This window comes from Phoenix dactylifera, chromosome 5 (assembly GCF_051530095.1).
Source record: "Phoenix dactylifera cultivar Ajwa chromosome 5, Ajwa_hap1_PhDact_Kaust_v1.1, whole genome shotgun sequence".
In the NCBI taxonomy this organism is placed as follows: domain Eukaryota; kingdom Viridiplantae; phylum Streptophyta; class Magnoliopsida; order Arecales; family Arecaceae; genus Phoenix; species Phoenix dactylifera.
Window position 1 is genome coordinate 11,201,144 of NC_143194.1, and position 18,710 is coordinate 11,219,853.

General features: G+C 34.8%; 1 protein-coding gene across 1 annotated transcript in view; it reads left to right on the top strand.

Annotated features, from left to right (window-relative positions):
* Positions 1-15,140, top strand: part of LOC103720510 (ion channel POLLUX-like protein, putative (DUF1012)) — a 93,555-nt gene extending 78,415 nt beyond the window's left edge. Inside the window, exons 15-25 of the mRNA XM_008810241.4 lie at positions 1,427-1,618; positions 1,707-1,820; positions 11,177-11,269; positions 11,434-11,560; positions 11,624-11,700; positions 13,932-13,979; positions 14,060-14,129; positions 14,229-14,302; positions 14,560-14,670; positions 14,758-14,836; positions 15,025-15,140. Of these exons, the coding sequence (XP_008808463.3) occupies positions 1,427-1,618; positions 1,707-1,820; positions 11,177-11,269; positions 11,434-11,560; positions 11,624-11,700; positions 13,932-13,979; positions 14,060-14,129; positions 14,229-14,302; positions 14,560-14,670; positions 14,758-14,836; positions 15,025-15,053 (1,014 nt within the window). The 3' untranslated portion in view covers positions 15,054-15,140. The remainder of the gene's footprint in view (positions 1-1,426; positions 1,619-1,706; positions 1,821-11,176; positions 11,270-11,433; positions 11,561-11,623; positions 11,701-13,931; positions 13,980-14,059; positions 14,130-14,228; positions 14,303-14,559; positions 14,671-14,757; positions 14,837-15,024) is intronic.
* Positions 15,141-18,710: the final 3,570 nt, after the last annotated feature.

Sequence of the window (18,710 nt, forward strand, 5' to 3'; positions counted from 1 at the left end):
CTTTTGCTAGAAATGTTACAAGCAAGGATTTAGGACCAGTTGGTAGATCAAGCCAGTGTGGAATCAAGTCCAAGAATTCCCCTATAATCTAGTTCTTGCAAATGAAGTTCAACTTGGTAAATACCAGTCCCTACCAAACAAAACATGACTGACACCAGCTAGTTTTGCTTTGTACCAAGTTGTACCCATTCAAGAGGGGCTCTTGAATCCTTTTCTTTTGTGTTAGTTGCTTTTGAACTAGGAAAGAGGAAAAAGGGAAGAAAGAGGGAGAAGAGAGGAGAGAGCTCTGATCTGGCACCATTAGTAAAACATGGAAAAAATTGAAAAATAGCAAAAGGGTGTTGATGCGATATAAACTCCCTAAACGCAATCATGGGCCCTAAAACCTTACCTAAGCCTAATATAGGACTTACAAACCCTAAACAACCATGAAAAAAAAGCAAAAGTAAATAATAAATAAACAAAAAATTTGGATACCGGTATAGTACCAGGACACCATAGTGTATCATGTGTTAGCAGTCTGGCATACTAGTATCCTACCAACTAGGTCCGCAACCAATTCTAGCACTGGTATAATGGTGCCAACAAACTAAACCTTTCTTGTAACCTTCTTACTTCTGAGATTTGCCTTAGATTCTTCATAAACATAATGGGTTCTAAAGAAAAATATCATATCCTTGAGCAAAATATGTGGCTTCAAATATTTTTTTACTTTTCATTTATTAAAAATACCAGTAATATATTAATCTAATTGTTAGGTGTTTGTTTTACGGGCAACTTTATTCTTCTTCCTGCACCTAATTTTCACCCTTGGATTAAGTAAGCTTTTTTACTTGTACCTTATAATGAGCATGCTAGGTTCTCCGGTTCAATGAGTGTGTTTGTATAGTTTCTTGATTAAATGCCCGTTGCAACCATAACTCCTCTACTCAATGTCGTTGCGTCTCTCTACGTGTCATCTTGTTCAGAAGTACAAAAGACTTGAGCCTCCTTCCAATCCTTCCTCTTCTTCATAGCTTTTTGCCCTATCCTTCTAATACATTTGATCCTATCTTCACTTAAATCAGTGCTTGTCATCCATGTATAGGTCTTCTGAAAGATATCTCTTAGGCTGCCCTTTCATTGTTTTGTATCAGAAAAGGAGGAGCTCTATTTGGCTTAAAAGGATAAATTGACTTTGTGAACAGTTCATATGTCTTGTAGATTTCTATTCAATTTTCTTCTTTTTAGGAAAATAATATATGTTTCATAGTATTATGCATTGATTAGAGTCACTATATTTACGAAAATGGGTTTTTTTAATTATGTGATTGGAGATTTTGATAGGTTTGTATTCCAAATTTTTATGGTATGAAAACACTTGAATGTTTTCATTATTGAATACATTTTTATGACTTCCAACTTCTTTTTTTTTCCTAACATGCAGCTGCTTCTTATATCACCTGTTTTTGGGAAAAGAAAACCACAAGTTTTCCTCCCAGATGCATCAAAAGAGAATGCTTCATCTTTTCAACGTCTCAATGTTACTGAAAGTGCAGCTTCCTTGGATATGGCCATTGATTTGCTGAAAGTCCGACTTGAGAATATTGTGAAGCGTCCTTCAAAATCAGTTTCCAAGGCATAATTTGTTGAAGAACTGGTTTTATAACAAATCTCCTTATAAAAATATCTTATGGCTTCCTAATATCTGAATGACAATTATGCAGACTTGTGATTGGAATCTAGGACCAAGAGAGTGCATACTCATGATTGGATGGCGGCCAAAAGTTAGTGATATGATTCGAGAATATGATAATTACCTTGGACCTGGTAGTGTAATGGTATATCCACATCTCTTACTAGGTTACTTCACATGTCATATTGCTATTTTCTGTAATGAATTTATATTATGTCAAACTAAGTAGAAAACTATAGAAAATATCTTGTGTGAGAATATTTTTATTCATTTAAAGATCATATATGTATATTGTTAAGTGTTTTTAGTTCTTGGTTCTTAATTTGGACTCAACAATGTTGCCCAATTTGAAACATTGAGTTTCTCAAATATTTCCTCCTTATTGTTCATTGCAATTTAGCCAAAGTTAGGAATTAAGATTGTTTTAGTCAAAGTTAGGAATTAATAACTAGCAATTTTCAGACTTTATGATAATCCATGCTTGCATACATGTATGCTTATAAAATACTGTCATTGCTCGTTCGCCTAATTTAACTTTGTGGGGATTGTGGAATATGTAAGTTTGCATGCTCATACCGTAGATTAATTTAGACAAAACTTTGCATGTCAAGATTGGAATCACAGTATGGTGATTTAGGTGGTGGTGTGCCACTAGACTATGATGCAATTGCTAAAAGCCATTATCTCCCAGTCAGAAGAATATAGTAGGCTTTCAGTAAAATTAACGTTCTTTTTTCTCTTTTTTACAAACTTTGTGGAAGTGAAGGAGCATCCGGTTATGAGATTTTGCATAAAAGAGATGAGGACAATAAGCTGCTTATGTTCAGATTATGAAAGATATCGTTAGAATTGAGTAAAAAGAAGAATCCTACTTGCAGTTATAGATAGAATGTTAGAATTTTTTCTGATGGTTGTTATGCAAACAGTCATAATATGGATGAGTCATTTGTCCCAGTTTTGAACGTAGAACAGAACACTGCATTTTGCATATCTGAAAAATTAGTTGATAGTTACATCTGGGATAACTCCTAGAATTTTAATTATGTAAATTGTTGAAATCTCAAACCCAGTTTTAATAAGTTAGCATCATGAATTACATGAATTAGTGAATTATGAAATCCTTTATTTGTTTAGTAACATTAAGTCTGCACATCAAGTCTATGTTGTTATTGAAATAGGTATTGGATTTTGTTGTATGAACTACATTGACCCATATATTTTTTGTTACTAGAATACCAAAATAAAGCATTTATGTAGTTTCTGCTAAACTTTATTATACCAAGAAGATATAGATGTTGCAAGTGTGCAAATATGGATCATAGGGTAAATGGATATCATGAGTTTTAGCAACCTTTACTTTTATCTTGTATTATATTTTAATACATTTAAATACTTATAATATAACATGATCTAGTACAATATGGTACAGTTGCTTGCAACTTGAAACCAATGTACTCTTTTCACGCACAAAAAAAAATCCAGTAAACTACTTATCCTGGATCTGGTTTTGTTTCTTAAAATTTTCAACATTTTCAAATATTCTGAGCCTTTTAGTTTTAGGCATGGGTCACCATATCGGAGCATACTACCCCATATCGGGCATACTATGTGTACAGGTATTGAACCAAGACTTAGTGTAGAGGGCATATTGAGTCTCAATATCCTAAATCAATCCCTATACCAAGCATATCGACACAATACCAGCATGGTACAGGTATGGGGTCTGGTGCCAAGATCGCAAACTTTGCTTGTAGGAATTTAAATGTGCTGAACTTTCCTTCAAATTAAAATAGGTTGACAGTTAAAAGATTCAAGTGTTATAAGATGTCAGCTTGAAGCATCAATGCTTACTTTGAAATTCTAAAACATTATATAATATATAAGTATTATAATGACGCGCCATCATAAGTGTTGGCACTTCTTGTTTCAAAAATTTTTAGTATTAAAAGGATTATTTTTTTCTTGTTTGAAAAAACATTAAGAAATTAGTAGCTTTTGATGCATGCTCACGGGCTTAGAAAAGTATATGTAGTATCCATGGTGGGGTTCTACATGGATCTAAGCTCAAATTAATTTTCTAAAATTTTTATATTTAAAAATAATTTTTATTTTAGGAATTATTAAAAATATATAACTAATACAAGAATATGAAAAACTAGTACTATGTATTACATAATTCAAAAGTATTTTCTAGGGTAAAAAATATATTTTTTGAATTTATGATATTTCAAAATTATTTTTAAATATAAAAATTATTAAAATATATAGTTAAGAAAAAATTTGAAAAAATAGTACTATATTTAGACAAGTTAGAAGTATTTTCTAAAGTAGAAAATATATATTTTTTATGTTAACAAAATTTTACTATTTTTAAATAATTAATAAACTGATCTACTTGATTAACCTGCAGGAATGGATCTTCGAGTGTGATATTGGTTGGAACCATGGGTAAATGTTTTCTGGTTGGCACCATTAAAGGTATAACTGGTGCAACATAGTTCAAAAGAGAAGAGGTAACCAGGTAGAAGCACTTTGCTGATTTTAGAGCAACGAAGGAGAGGAGTGCTAAGGAAGAGGTGGATTGCCGAGCAGCAGTGCCACTTTTCTATCACTTCATTGAGTCATATGAAGTGTCTTTCAGATGATGAGGCACAGATTTAGGCTGCCATTCAGATGAGCTTGGATGACCAGTGGCAGTAGGATGAAGTGGCCGGGAATAGAATTTGATTTAAGCCCTCACACTACAGATTGGGCTCTGGTTCTGTAACTAGCGGGGCAGATCCAGCGTTCAAGAGGACCTCTTCAGTTAGGAAGGCCGTCAGTAGAGGCGTTGGCCATTTTACATCTATTCTAGAGACTTTTGGCAGTAGAAAAAAAGTCCTCTAGAGAGATTCCACTAGGAGGCACAATCTATGATTTATGTCTATATATCTTTCACAATAGAGATTCGAAGCAACAAAGAGTTGACACCATGCTAAAGAAGGATGAGAAGATGGATATATGACGAGCTATTAGATTCTGGTTCTACTTCAGTGATATTTTAGCGAATACGGCAGGCAACACGTACTATAGGTCTGCTATTTTCTCCATACAGACTGACGGTCCCGGTGCAGTTCCTCCAAGACCGAAAGACGTTAGTGAGCTTAATAGCGAAGAGCTATAGAAGTGGATTGCCTAATACTAGAGCAAGTGGTCTACATATGGATTGAGGGTGATGTGTGATGGTTGGACTAATTCTACCAGGCGGAACATCAACTTCTTGACATACTGTGATACGAATACTTTCTTTTAGAAGCGAATTGATGCTTCCGATTAGGTCCACAATTCATATACATTCTTAGATGAAGTGATTGATCAGGTAGGAGAGAAAAATGTCATGCAGGTCATCATTGATAATGGGTCATAACATAAAGCCGTTGGAGAGATCTTGGAGCAGCCATATATTTTCTGAACCCCATACGGTGCACATGGTATGGATCTAATGTTAGTAAAGTTTGAAAGATTTGTAGGGTGCAACAGATAGTAGAGACAACTTAAACTATCATCAAATTTATTTATAACCATACATGGGTTCTATCACTGATGAGGAGGCAAGGTCTACTGAACCGGTATCGGAATCCATACCGTTCGAATACCAGTTCGGTATGGTACCAGTTCGGGGGGGGGTTGGCATGCCAGTTTCGAACTGACATGCTGATTTTTTTTTCAATCTCTTAAATTTGAATGAAAAATAATCAATTTTTTTAAATTTTTTGAATGATTTTAAATTTAATTTGATGTTGATGTTTTTTGATGTTTCTATCACTCCGATACATCTTAAATGATGCCTCTTGATGATTTAGATTGGTACAAAACATAAAATAATTTTAAGTATAATTTCTATTTTTAAAAGATTTTTTTTGCATGTGTACCCTCCAAAATATACTAAATTATATGAATATCCTCCTAAATTTGCTGTTTGTATGTATACCCTCATAAAATACTTATTTTGTATTTATACTCTTATATGTATATATGTATCCATATAACTCAGAACTTGATATGTCTACGGATTCTTCTTCATGTGCGAGGTCATCTATAGCTGCATTGTATCCTCCTGAATGACCACGAGGAGTGCGTCTCTTATATGCCATCGTATCCTTGCAAGCTTTATTAGATCGTGCACCATGGTCCCTTTCCAGTGTAGCATGCGTAAATTGGGACTCACCTATGAATCGAAGACTACTTTGCGGCTGTCTTATTAACGATAGTTTAATGTCCTCCACTCTCTCCCTAGCCAGTGGATCCATGATTACCAGAACTGTCTATCGTTGCTGCTTCTGGTCTCCGAATATGAGTGAACTGGCTCCTCCAACTCTTCATGGGGGCTTCAAGTGCCTTTTTTTTTGGATGTGCTAAGCAGCTGCCTGCTTACCCTTCGTACCTCTTTCTTTTTCTTTTAATCCTTCGTGCCCCTTTCTGCCTGCTTATCCTTCGTGCCCCTCTTTGACTGGCATGTTGGGAGGATGGATGCCACCTTCCTACTGAGTCGACCGGGTAGCATAGTGGTTTCGTATAAGCATCTCTCGATCATATCTCTTAGAGGATATCTCGAAAAATGAGTCATATGATGACCGGCTCCCTAGTGACCCCTGTGGTTATGGCTGATCAACTAGAAGGATGCGTTGAATATTGCGATCTGCCCATTGCCCTGCATCGATCCTAGCTTTGCTGGCTACAAAATTGGTCGGTCGTGGAGGTGATCCTCGCTCATCAAGCTCCGATTCATGCTGCTGGTCCACAAGCCATCCGATCATAGGATCATCCTCATCATCAACGAAAATACTATGGGTCGGGTTTGTGTACATCAGCCTTAACCTCATATTGTAGTGAGCATATTTAAGATTGTTGAAGCACTTCTGTGTCAGTCGGTTTCTTTGCTTGTTGTGGATGAGGGCGAAGGTGAATCAGTTGCGCTTACAGCCGCTCGAGAAGACCGTCTGGAAGAGGATCCAGATGGCTAGTCGCTTAAGATTTCTCGTGAATAAACCAAAATAAGTCCACCATTCGACTGCAAAAATATTGAAGAAAATTACCTATAAGATAGTATCATATTAGTACAACTAACGCCAAGTAAATGTCCTCCTAATGTGTAATATATCTGAATTTATACTTTTTTTACTTATGACAGCTATCGAAACTCGAAAGCTGTCAGTGCTCTCTCTAAATATTTTGGTTTGTGAAAAAAAACTGTATTGTAATATTTTAATAATTATAATATGTTAATAATTTAAAAATTATATATAATCTAAAAATTAAAATTTTTTATGTTATCGTGTAGATTTTCAACATATCATAAAATCAAGCCAAAATCAAAAATTTTGGCGTGATCTCTCCTTATTTTGCAAATTTTAAGATATTTTTTGGCATCTAAAAAAAGAGAGAATGAGATAGGAGAGATGAAGCATACCTTACTTAGGGTGTGAATAATGGATTTATTTTGGTTTGTTGGCGAAAAATCTTAAGCGGCTAACCATCCAGATTCTCTCCTAAACGGTCTCTTCAAGTGGCTGTGAGCGCAACTGGCCCCCATTCACCCTCATCCACAGTAAGCAGAGCACAAAGGCGCCTCAACGATCTCATATATGTTCACTACAATTTAAGATTGAAGTTGAAGTACATTCTGGAGGAAGTAGAGCTTAAGTACATAGATCCGATCCACAATCCTCTTATTGAGGATGAGGATGATCCTATGATTGGATGGCTTGTGGGCCAGCAACAGGAGCCGAAGCTTGATAAGCTAAGATTGCCTCTAAAACTAGTCAGTTTCATTGCTAGTGAGGCAAGGGTGGATGGAAGAAAATGGGCATATCGTAACATTTCATGCATCTTTCCAGTTGATTAATCACAACCATAGGGGTCCTTATCATCACATGACTCCTTGTCTTTGACACCCTCCCAAAGATATGATCGAGAGTTACTTAGATGAGGCCTTCACACTACCCGGTTGACTCAATCAGAAGAGTGACATCTATCCTTTTAGCATAGCCAGGTAGAGAGGAGCACGAAGGGAAGCAGGCAACTGCTCAGCATAGCCTGAAAGAAAAATGAAAGACAATTGCAACCCCGATGGAGTGTGGACACAGTTCACTCAAATTTAGAGACTAGAAAGAGCAGCGATGATAGTTCTGGTGATAATGGATGTGGTGGCCAGGAAGGGAGTGGAGGTTATGAGAGGGAGTGGCTAGGGAGAGAGTGGAGGATATTAAACCACCATTTATAAGACAGTCATAGGGTGGTCTTCAATTCACCAATGAGTTTCAGTTTATGGATGCCATCCGAGATAGCGACTATAGTGCCTGAGTTGGTTGAGCCCATGAGGATACAATTGGATATAGGAGGTGGGCTTTTTGAGGTTATCTAAAAGGACACGATGTAGCTGCAGATGACTTTGCACGTAGAGTGAGATCCATAGATGTATTAGGTTTCGAATTGTTTGTTGGATCCTATTATCCATAGCCACAAGCTGCCTATGACCCATATCGATAGGGATATGATGCATTTGAGGCATGGTATGCTGAACCGGCCCGTGCCGGCCGATTCAGCACGTATCGGACCAGTCTGGTCACTGACAGATCCGGTACCATGGTGGAAAATGGTTCTGCCTGGAATCGAGAGGTATGAAGGTCGTACCGGTGTGAATCGCTCCCGCCTTGTACCGGTGCTAATCGGACCGGTTCGCATCGATACGTCTTTAGTTTGCCACAGCGTCGTGCGTTGTGGCATTTTTAACCACATGGTAGCTGAAACCTTGCTAAACCAGTGGTACCGGTTTGATACTGGTTCGTTATGGCCCGAACCAGACCGAACCGATCCGGTAGACCACCGGTATACCTACAAGTACTGGTTCGGCATACATTGATTTGAGGTATCATCTTCTAATGGCTACTATCCTACGCAGCCGAAGCAACTATGGATCAGATTTTGTTACCGTTATATATTCGGATGGGCTCCTCCATAGTCGTATTATCAATTAGAGACCTTTTAGAGCTAGAGCTTTAGTGAGAGATCTGGGACGTCTCATAACCCAAAGTGCGTTCTTTATGTAATGAGCATACAGGACTACAACGTTGTTTGGTTAGAGGGATGGGTTTTTGTACCTCCTGATATTTACGAGAGATATTATCACTTGACGAGATTCTAGATGTTGGTATGTTTGTTATATTGTAAATATACCTAATTGATTGTATCATTTTATGTTTTGTATCTCACTAATTGATTTTAGGATATTTCATGTTGCTTTTCTTAGCGTGCAAAATCAGGATCATTGGCTTTTTTCTTTATATTGAATTTGGCTGACGCTAATGCAAAAGCCTATGGGTAGGAAATCCAATGATATAAATTTGCTAGATTTTTGCCACCTTAAGGAGTATTATTTTAGAGAAATGCCACAATGGTGCGGAAATATCACTCCAAAACATCAAGAAGCATCATTTCAGATATACTGAGGTGATAGAAACATCAAAAAACATCAAACTATACTTAAAATCATTCAAAAAATTTGAAAAAAGTTGATCACTCATTGAATCTTTAAAAGAAATTGAAAAAAATAATGGCATGCTAGTGTCAGAACCGACACACGACACCGTACTATATGTCAGTACCATACCAAACTGGTATCGTACCAAACCCGTTGCTGATAGGTAGATTCTTGTTACTAGTTCAGCGAACCTTTAACACTACTATATACACCTAAAAGCACTTCTGACCTCTTAAGTTGCTTAAGCCAACAGATCTGTTACTTTAAATTATAATAAGTAATAAGTTAGTGGATGAGATGTGCAGCTTAGCTAGTAGAAAGGTTCGTCATACCAGCCCGAACCACCCTTTCGGTGCATAACGAACCATACCGAGGGCGAATTGGCATGGTTCTACCCGTCAGTTTGAAAAATTGGGCAAGGGAGGGGGAAACGGAGGAGAGAGATAAAAAGAGATAGAGGGAGGGAGGCCGAGAAAGGGGGGAGAGTGAGAGGGTTGAAAGTTCTCATCTTCTCCACCGTCCATAGGATGTTGCCCTTGTTTCGAAACAAAACAGGACCAGAGCCCTAAATTTATTTTTGTGATTCCTTAAGTGAAGTCAGCCCTAAATTTACTACTCGAGTGGTAATATTACTACTCTTTTCTTAATACTTTTATAGAAATTAATTAAAAAAAAATAAGTCCGTTGAGTTCTTAAAAATGAATTATCCATTCAAAACATGACTACAGCTGCATTAATTTAACTCGTTTATTCTAAAATAAAGGTGCCCACCAAAGAAACAAATCAAAATATGCAAGAAACGTTATACTGTAGAGTAGAGTATGTCAGACTCTTAACCAGTCAAAAAAAAAAATGTTTATTCTTTTAGCACTGAATCTATAATTGAAACAAAAACTTCTGCAGTTTTTTGGGACTCAAAACTGAATCTATTGCTTGGAAGGCAAGTATCCTAATTGTTGGATTATAAATGATGCTTCAATGGCAAATTCCCCTAAAATTCTCATACTCTAATCATTATTTAATCTGGCTCATTCAATCATCTTGGCCTACAGATCCTTGTGGACCCAACTGTATTTGTAGTTCAGAATCACAGTCTGTTTTCTGGACTTTATGTCAAGCATGTTGAGACCCACTATTAAGACTTTGTGCAAGGCAAAACTTATTTTATGACTAGAGCCAGACATGGGATGCATGTGTCCATTGAATGCTGGTTCCTGTGCAGAGAGTTGTACTTTCTCTAGAGAAGTACTATACAGAAAAGGAAACATATATAATGGGCAACCACCTGATAAGGAAAAATAAATAGAAAAATGGGATTTTTGGTGCTCATAAAGGATAGGAAAGGAATTCATAAGAAAAGTGGAGCCACTCAGTGATGGAAAGAACTTTGCTGACAATTATAGATTTTTGTGTGGTTGGAATGAAAAAGACACCAGATGCCCTAGGATGCATATCATTCCTAAAACAATAGTAAAAACTGAGGTGCTTCAGCTTGCAGCAAGGTAGGTTTTCCTTTCTAAGAGCTACATCTGGCACCAGAACAAACCATTTATAATTTTCATTAGTTAGAAGATCTTAAGCATGGAGGATACCATGTCACCTTGTTCATGAGGAAATAATGCAAGTATATATTCATTTTTCAAATTCATTTCAAATTTAGTAAGATGGCATTTATTAGTATTTGCTTTTAAATTAGTTACACCCTGGGGATTATCTAGTTTTCAGGTTGTAAGGTACTTATTTTTCATTGCATTTCCTTTCAATTCAAGCTTTTAATTGTTTTATTGAAATTTTAACTGAAATAGTGTGGTTATTAGTGCTCAATTTTTAGAAATATTAACTTACATGATAGGAATGCCATTTAATGAATTTCTATAGAGAAATAGTTGCCATTCCCAAGGATTCAAGTTTGTACCTAGTACCTTTTATCATGCAGGGTATCATATCTTATGCTGTCATTTTTCTTTCAATGAGCATTGCAGGAAATCCTATCAGAAGCTTCTGTCGATGAAAGAAACAGCGTAGTCAACCCTGTTCTTCAGAGCCAATTGAAACATATTAAGGTTTCACACAGGGTATCTCTCTCTCTCTCTCTCTCTCTCTCTCTCTCTCTCTCTCTATCTATCTATCTATCTATCTATCTATCTATCTCTCTCTCTCTCTCTCTCTCTCTCTCTCTCTCTCTCTCTCTCTCTGTCTTTAATGGGCGGTGTGCACTATGATAAACATTGTAATGCAGGTGGGCAGTCCTGTGAATTATGAAACATTGAAGGAAGCAATATTAAACATTAGGAATTCTTTCAAGGATGCAAAAGATATACCACTATCAATTGTTGTGATATCTGATAGAGAGTGGCTCATTGGAGGTAATTTCCAACAAGAAGTCCATTATCTTTTTATAGTCCCTAACTCACATCCATCTTCCACAGATCCAACCCAGGCAGACAAGCATTCAGCTTATTCCCTTTTCCTTGCTGAAAGTATTTGCAAAAAGCATGGTATTAAGGTTAGTGAGGATAGCACTTGATTAGATATTCCAGCTTTATCTGCCAATTTTCTTAGCTTATTTCCTTCTTGTGGAAACTTTTGCGATAATGATTCAATTAGGTTAGTAATTATTAATTGGTAAGTATTATGAACTATAGCAGCAAGGTACATAGATGGATTATGCACTGAAACATTTTTGTTTATTATCTTGAAACACCATTTTCCTTCGTTGCAGTAGCATGGTGCTGCCGGCTCCAATCAATACAACCAGTACTCAAAGTGTTAAGTCTTTGGGCCATGTCAAATTTGATCCTAATAAGGATGTCCACATCGAACCTTTCCAGAAGGTAAGATGAAGCCAATCCTCAGGGGATAGAGTTCATCTTTGGACTTGTTTGGGTTCTTGTAGGAGTAGAGCTCCACATTATAAAGAGGTGTAGAGCACCACCTGAAATTCATCCATCTATTATTCTCTCCCTCTCTCCCTCAATCTCTCTCAGGCTCCGATCCTGAGAACTAGATTTTAAAGGCATGGAAAACTTGGGGAAGTCTCTACCTGCCTCTTCTCAATGGTTATCTGGCGATGTTGAAGAACTCTAACAATGTGGCTAGTAAGGTGAGGAAGCGATTTAAGCTAAGGTTCCACATCTCTTCTCTTGTTTACATGGGTATGAGAACATTCTTCTCCTGGCATTCGCCCTTTTTCCTTGTCCTACTCATAGGATATAAAATCATTGCAAAAAAAAAAAAAAACAAAGGAAAGAAAAGAAAGAAAATTCCATTACTGGATTCCTGCTCATTGGATTGCCAGTGAGGATACTGCTTGCATACTTGCGGGCGACTGGTAAACAACGTGCAGCGATAGTGGCTGGCAGCAGCAATGAATGGCCAGCCGCTAGCCTATAGGTGGAGGGGGCATGGATATGGTGGCAGCAGCCCTGTTGGCGAACAATGAAGAAGAAAGGGAAGGGAAGGAGCGAACATGGGGCTGGGGCAGATAAATTTCTAAATGGGTTCAAGATCATAAATTTTGGATCTGGCCCTTTTTTTATCTTAAGTTATAAGACCCATCTTCATATTAGATCTTAATCATGCAACCTATTAAATTGTTTTCTGTGCCAAATCACCAATTGAATTGACCAGTTTATTGTTCTTCAGGTTGAACCGATCCCATGTTTTATTAAACTAATCTGGTTCAACAGGCCTAAAGCTGTTTCTTTTCTGATTGGACATGATGGTAAATTATTGTTCATGAATCATGACTTCTTAATGAGGGTTGTGATAGATCTCCTTTTTCTAGAGGGCAGTTGGAGTGAACCAGAGTAATGTGGTTCGGGATTATATCATATTGGACTAATTTGATTTTATAAGCTGTTATAGAGACCTGTAATTGGTTTTCTGTTATACTCCAAGGCATGGTCTGCCGTACTGGCCGGTACGGGCCGGTATGTACCGGTCCGGCCTGGGACTGGTACCGGATTAGCGTGGAATCTGGTATTGGTAGCTTATCATTAGAGAACTGGTATGGGACCGGTACAGACCGGTATGAAATCGGTACGACGCCGGTATGTACCGGTCCAGGCCACCACCGGTACACCGACCGGTACCGGTATGGCGGACCTTGCTCGGAAGTCTATTTGTAATACTTTTTGTTTTATGTATTTACAAAAACAAGGGCCATTGGGGGCTTATTTTTGAAAGCATGTTATTTATTTTCTCTCTCACGTTTTATGTTTGTTTTTTTTGTGAGTTGAGCCATTTAAAAGCTTATGAAAAGGTGTTATCTGATATTTACTCATGCTCAAGTAGCCCTACTAAATCCTTCTATTCCCTATGTAATTTGTAAGGATTTTCTTGGATTTGTCCTCTTGATTTTGTTCATTAGTTGATTAAACATAGTATTCAAACCCACAAAACTGCGAGATGATTATTAGCTTTGTAGTGAAATTTTCGATCTCATGATGTGGGAAGGATATTGTTTGCTTGCTTCGCTGTACCGATCGTACCATACCAGTATTGTACCAGTACACAATCTTGTACCGTACTGACACTTGATATGCCTCATAGTCTCGTATCGTACCGTACACCGACATTGTAATAGGATGGTACCCGTATGGGGTCCGATACTAAGGCAGCGAATCTTGATTGTTTAATTAGACTTTTGGGACAAAATTATGTTTGCAGGTATCCTAATTAATGTGCATGCTACCTATAGTGAGAAGAGCATCTAAATACATGTATGTTTTGCAGGTTGAAAACTTGGTTGCTGAAATTGTTGACACAAGACTGGGGAAACAAGTAATTATTTGTCTGCCTATGTTAACTACTCTGAAACTTATGGAATCATGGGTACAATAACACTTTTACTTCATCCACAGATTTCAAGAATAAGACCTTCCCTTTCATTTATTGGCACAGAGGAAGTAATGAGCCTTGTAACAGCTCAAGGTTTTTCATCTTAAGCATATTTTTTTCAGTATTTTTCCAGATATTATATTCTGTATAGAAGACCTAGTTTAGACACTATACTCCTCTATTGGATGGCAGTGGCCGAAAGTGTTGAATTGAATGAAGTGTGGAAAGACATTCTTGATTCCGAGGGGGATGAGATATATGTGAAGGTAAATTGTTCTCTCTCAATTTTGCTAACAAGAACATTATAATGTATTCAACATTGTTTAATCCTTAGATCAAGCATTTTGTAGATCCAATATGCATATAAGTTCAAGCTCAAGCATACTCAATTTATATTCTGTAATAGGTATTTTGTTTGAATCTTTTGACAATGAAGGCTTGCTACAGATGAAAATATGGAGGTGGAATTATATTTTTTAATAATCACATTTGTCTCACATGCATTGTTGTGATTTAACTGCAGGAAATTGGTCTCTACATGAGGGAAGGTGAGAGCCCATCATTTTCTGAGCTCTCTGAAAGAGCAATTTTGCGTCGGGAAGTTGCTATTGGTTATGTAAAGGGAAACAAGCAGGTCCTTGATTATATCTCCCACGTTACCATTTAATTCCATTATTAGAAGGATTTAGATCTCACCATAGCCTTTTTCATATCATGGTAGATTATAAATCCAAGCAACAAGTCAGAGCCACTCTTTCTTGAAATGACAGATTCACTTATTGTCATATCTGAGCTTGAAGGTGAACAGCCAATCATTATCTAAAGCTTTCTTTATTCATTTAAAATAAAGGGCATACGCTTGCAATTGTACAAGTAGCTGGTTAACAGCAAGTTGAGAATCTCTGCTGTCTGCCCCTCGGGCCAAATCAGAAATTTCTCAAATATATCTGTACAGTACACTTCAGAATTTTGAATTGTTATGTCTCAGGTCTGATGAGCTGGTTCAAGCATTCCTGAATCTGTAATTGACTGTTCGAGTGTTTACAGTATAATCCTCAACAATTGTAGTGCAAACTCTTTTAAATTATAAAGTTTTGTTGTATATCCCACTTGGAAGTTTATATTTGTTGCAAAAATTTAGGCCCTGTTTGGGGGAGCTGTTGGCAGTAGAGCTGTTGGAAGTAGAGCTGTTGGAAGTAGAGCTGTCTGAAGTAGAGCTGTTATAAAAAGCTGTTTGCTGTTTGGTAACTACATTCGTAAAGTGTTGTGGTACTTTGTTTTGTATTTGGTAAACAAACTGAGAAAGTACTTTTGTATGACAAAATTACCATAAAGGACATTGCATAGTATTATACAACAGAACATAATAAAACATAACATAAATTAATACATAAATATACGATATAGTATAATATTATTGTAATATAAAATAATGTTATGTTAATATAGCATAATAGTAATATAATTATTAGAGTAAATTAATATTTGGTAATATAACATAATATTAAATTATTTAACATAACATATTAATGTATTATGATATAATGTAATATATATTATATTTATAGTATAATACAATAATAAAAGTATAAAATGTTATAATTATTAGTATAAATTAATTTCTCATAATATAACATAATATTAAATTATTTAAAATAACATATTAATGTATTATAATGTAATGTAAGATAATATAATATAATATTTATAGTATAATACAATAATAAAGGTATAAAATATTATAATTATTAGTATTAATTAATTTTCCATAATATAACATAATATTAAATTATTTAAAATAATATATTAATGTATTATAATGTAATGTAATATAATATAATATTTATAGTATAATACAATAATAAAGGTATAAAATATTATAATTATTAGTATTAATTATTTTTCCATAATATAACATAATATTAAATTATTTAAAATAATATATTAATGTATTATAATGTAATGTAATATAATATAATATTTATAGTATAATACAATAATAAAGGTATAAAATATTATAATTATTAGTATAAATTAATTTCTCATAATATAACATAATATTAAATTATTTAAAATAACATATTAATGTATTATAATGTAATGTAATATAATATAATATTTATAGTATAATACAATAATAAAGGTATAGAATATTATAATTATTAGTATAAATTAATTTTTCATAATATAACATAATATTAAATTATTTAAAATAACATATTAATGTATTATAATGTAATGTAATATAATATAATATTTATAGTATAATACAATAATAAAGGTATAAAATATTATAATTATTAGTATAAATTAATTTTTCATAATATAACATAATATTAAATTATTTAAAATAACATATTAATGTATTATAATGTAATGTAATATAATATAATATTTATAGTATAATATAATAATAAAGGTATAAAATATTATAATTATTAGTATAAATTAATTTCTCATAATATAACATAATATTAAATTATTTAAAATAACATATTAATGTATTATAATGTAATGTAATATAATATAATATTTATAGTATAATACAATAATAAAGGTATAAAATATTATAATTATTAGTATAAATTAATTTTTCATAATATAACATAATATTAAATTATTTAAAATAACATATTAATGTATTATAATGTAATGTAATATAATATAATATTTATAGTATAATACAATAATAAAGGTATAAAATATTATAATTATTAGTATAAATTAATTTTTCATAATATAACATAATATTAAATTATTTAAAATAACATATTAATGTATTATAATGTAATGTAATATAATATAATATTTATAGTATAATACAATAATAAAGGTATAAAATATTTATAGCAAGGGTATGTTGGCTCTTCTTAGACATTTGTTCTTCTTACAATGCAACAACAAAGACATGAAACATTTTGTCAATCATAAGTCATGATTTCATCCATATGAATAAAACACCTTGTAAAGCATATTAGAAAAACAATGAGATATTAGACAAGGCATGCAATAAGAGGCAATTATTTGATAGAACTATAAGCATTTTCACCAGCTTGCACAGTTCTTAAATGGATCTCAGGCTTTACTGGTTTCGTCTATGTTCTTGACCATTTTTGGTCAAGCTAGTCTTCTTAATAGAACTCTATGTCTAATGAATGTCAATTATTTGATAGAATCAAGGATTTGATGGATGGCTATTATGATACTAAATAAAGAAATTGCCATTACCATGTATAAACTTACTCTTCCCATTCCTAACTAGGTAGCAGCATTTTTTCCATGATCTCAGGAAAATTTTGCCTACGTACCATGATCTCCTTTCTTTTTAAATTTCAACTTCCAGATCTTGTAGGACTCTCTTTCTATTGGAAATAAGATCAGATTAATAGGAACATTTATTACCTTATTTACCTCCAGTATCTCGATTTTATATTGTAAATCCATTAGCACCTACAGGTTCTTTCCTTTTAGCTCTCAGAACATGCTCATATGATTCTGTAATAAATATGAAAATTGATTATTTCTGAAGGAATAAAAATAATAGCGCACCGAGATTTCTCTTAAAAAAATTGTGAGATTGTTTGGAAATTCCCAATGCTCGGATCATGAAGACTAAAGTTTGAATCATGTAATGGTTACGTTGTATGCACATTATTTGTCAGATTAATAAGGTCCAGGGGGCATGTCTCATAATTACGATCGAGATGAATGAGAGGGATGGCATCAGTAAACTATTTCACTAAATTAGAAAACCTGTGCCTAACTGCACTATAAACCTGTGCCTAACTGCACTTTGTTGCTTGCACTAACTACGCTCAGGCCAAAACATATTACATTGTCAAGTTCCCAATATTAGCCAAATACGATGTTGAGTACCCAATATCTTCTTGGCAATATTGGAAGTATTAGTAACAATAGTATGCACCACTAAAATGACAATAAGGTGTAAGATCTTTTAATTAAAACATGCTTCAATATTCATCAAAAATGTCCATTCTTGGAATCACTAGTAGTGAATTTTGTTGAAGAATGACAATGTAAGTAGTAATTTGGACTTTAAGTCAAAAGTATAAGCATAAAATATTTTGGCTAATTAAGAATAAAAGGAGTATTCTTACTTCTTAAAGCTTCAAAGTGCAATGGAGATTGCAAATTTCTGAGCCACTAGGTGATAGTACCTGACAGAAAATGATCCAATCATAAGTTAGAAGGCAACAATAATATTACCAAACTCCATTAAAATTCTAAATACAAATCTATCTTTCTCTCTGTAACAGAGAGAGGAAAAACTTGGTCCACCCGAAGAGAGAGGAAAAATTTGGTCCACCCGAACCATAGAGGGAAATCTCTCTATGTAACAGAGATTTCTCTCTCTGTTCTCTCTCTCTCTTCCTCTGTAACAGAGAGGGAAAAGAGCTCGCCGTCCACCAGAACTCCCTCCCTGCAACAGAGGGAGGATCTCGCGGTCCACCGTGGACCGCGAGATCATTAAGCGTACAGAGAGAGGATCTCTCTGTGTTATAGAGAGAGATCCTCTCTCTCTGTAACAGAGAGAGATCCTCTCTCTCTGTAAGGGGAGGCACCGTGGACCGTGGTGGTGCGGTCCACGGTGTCGCGGCTTGAGCATGGACCGAGGATCTCTCTGTAACAGAGAGAGATCCTCCCTCTGTCTCA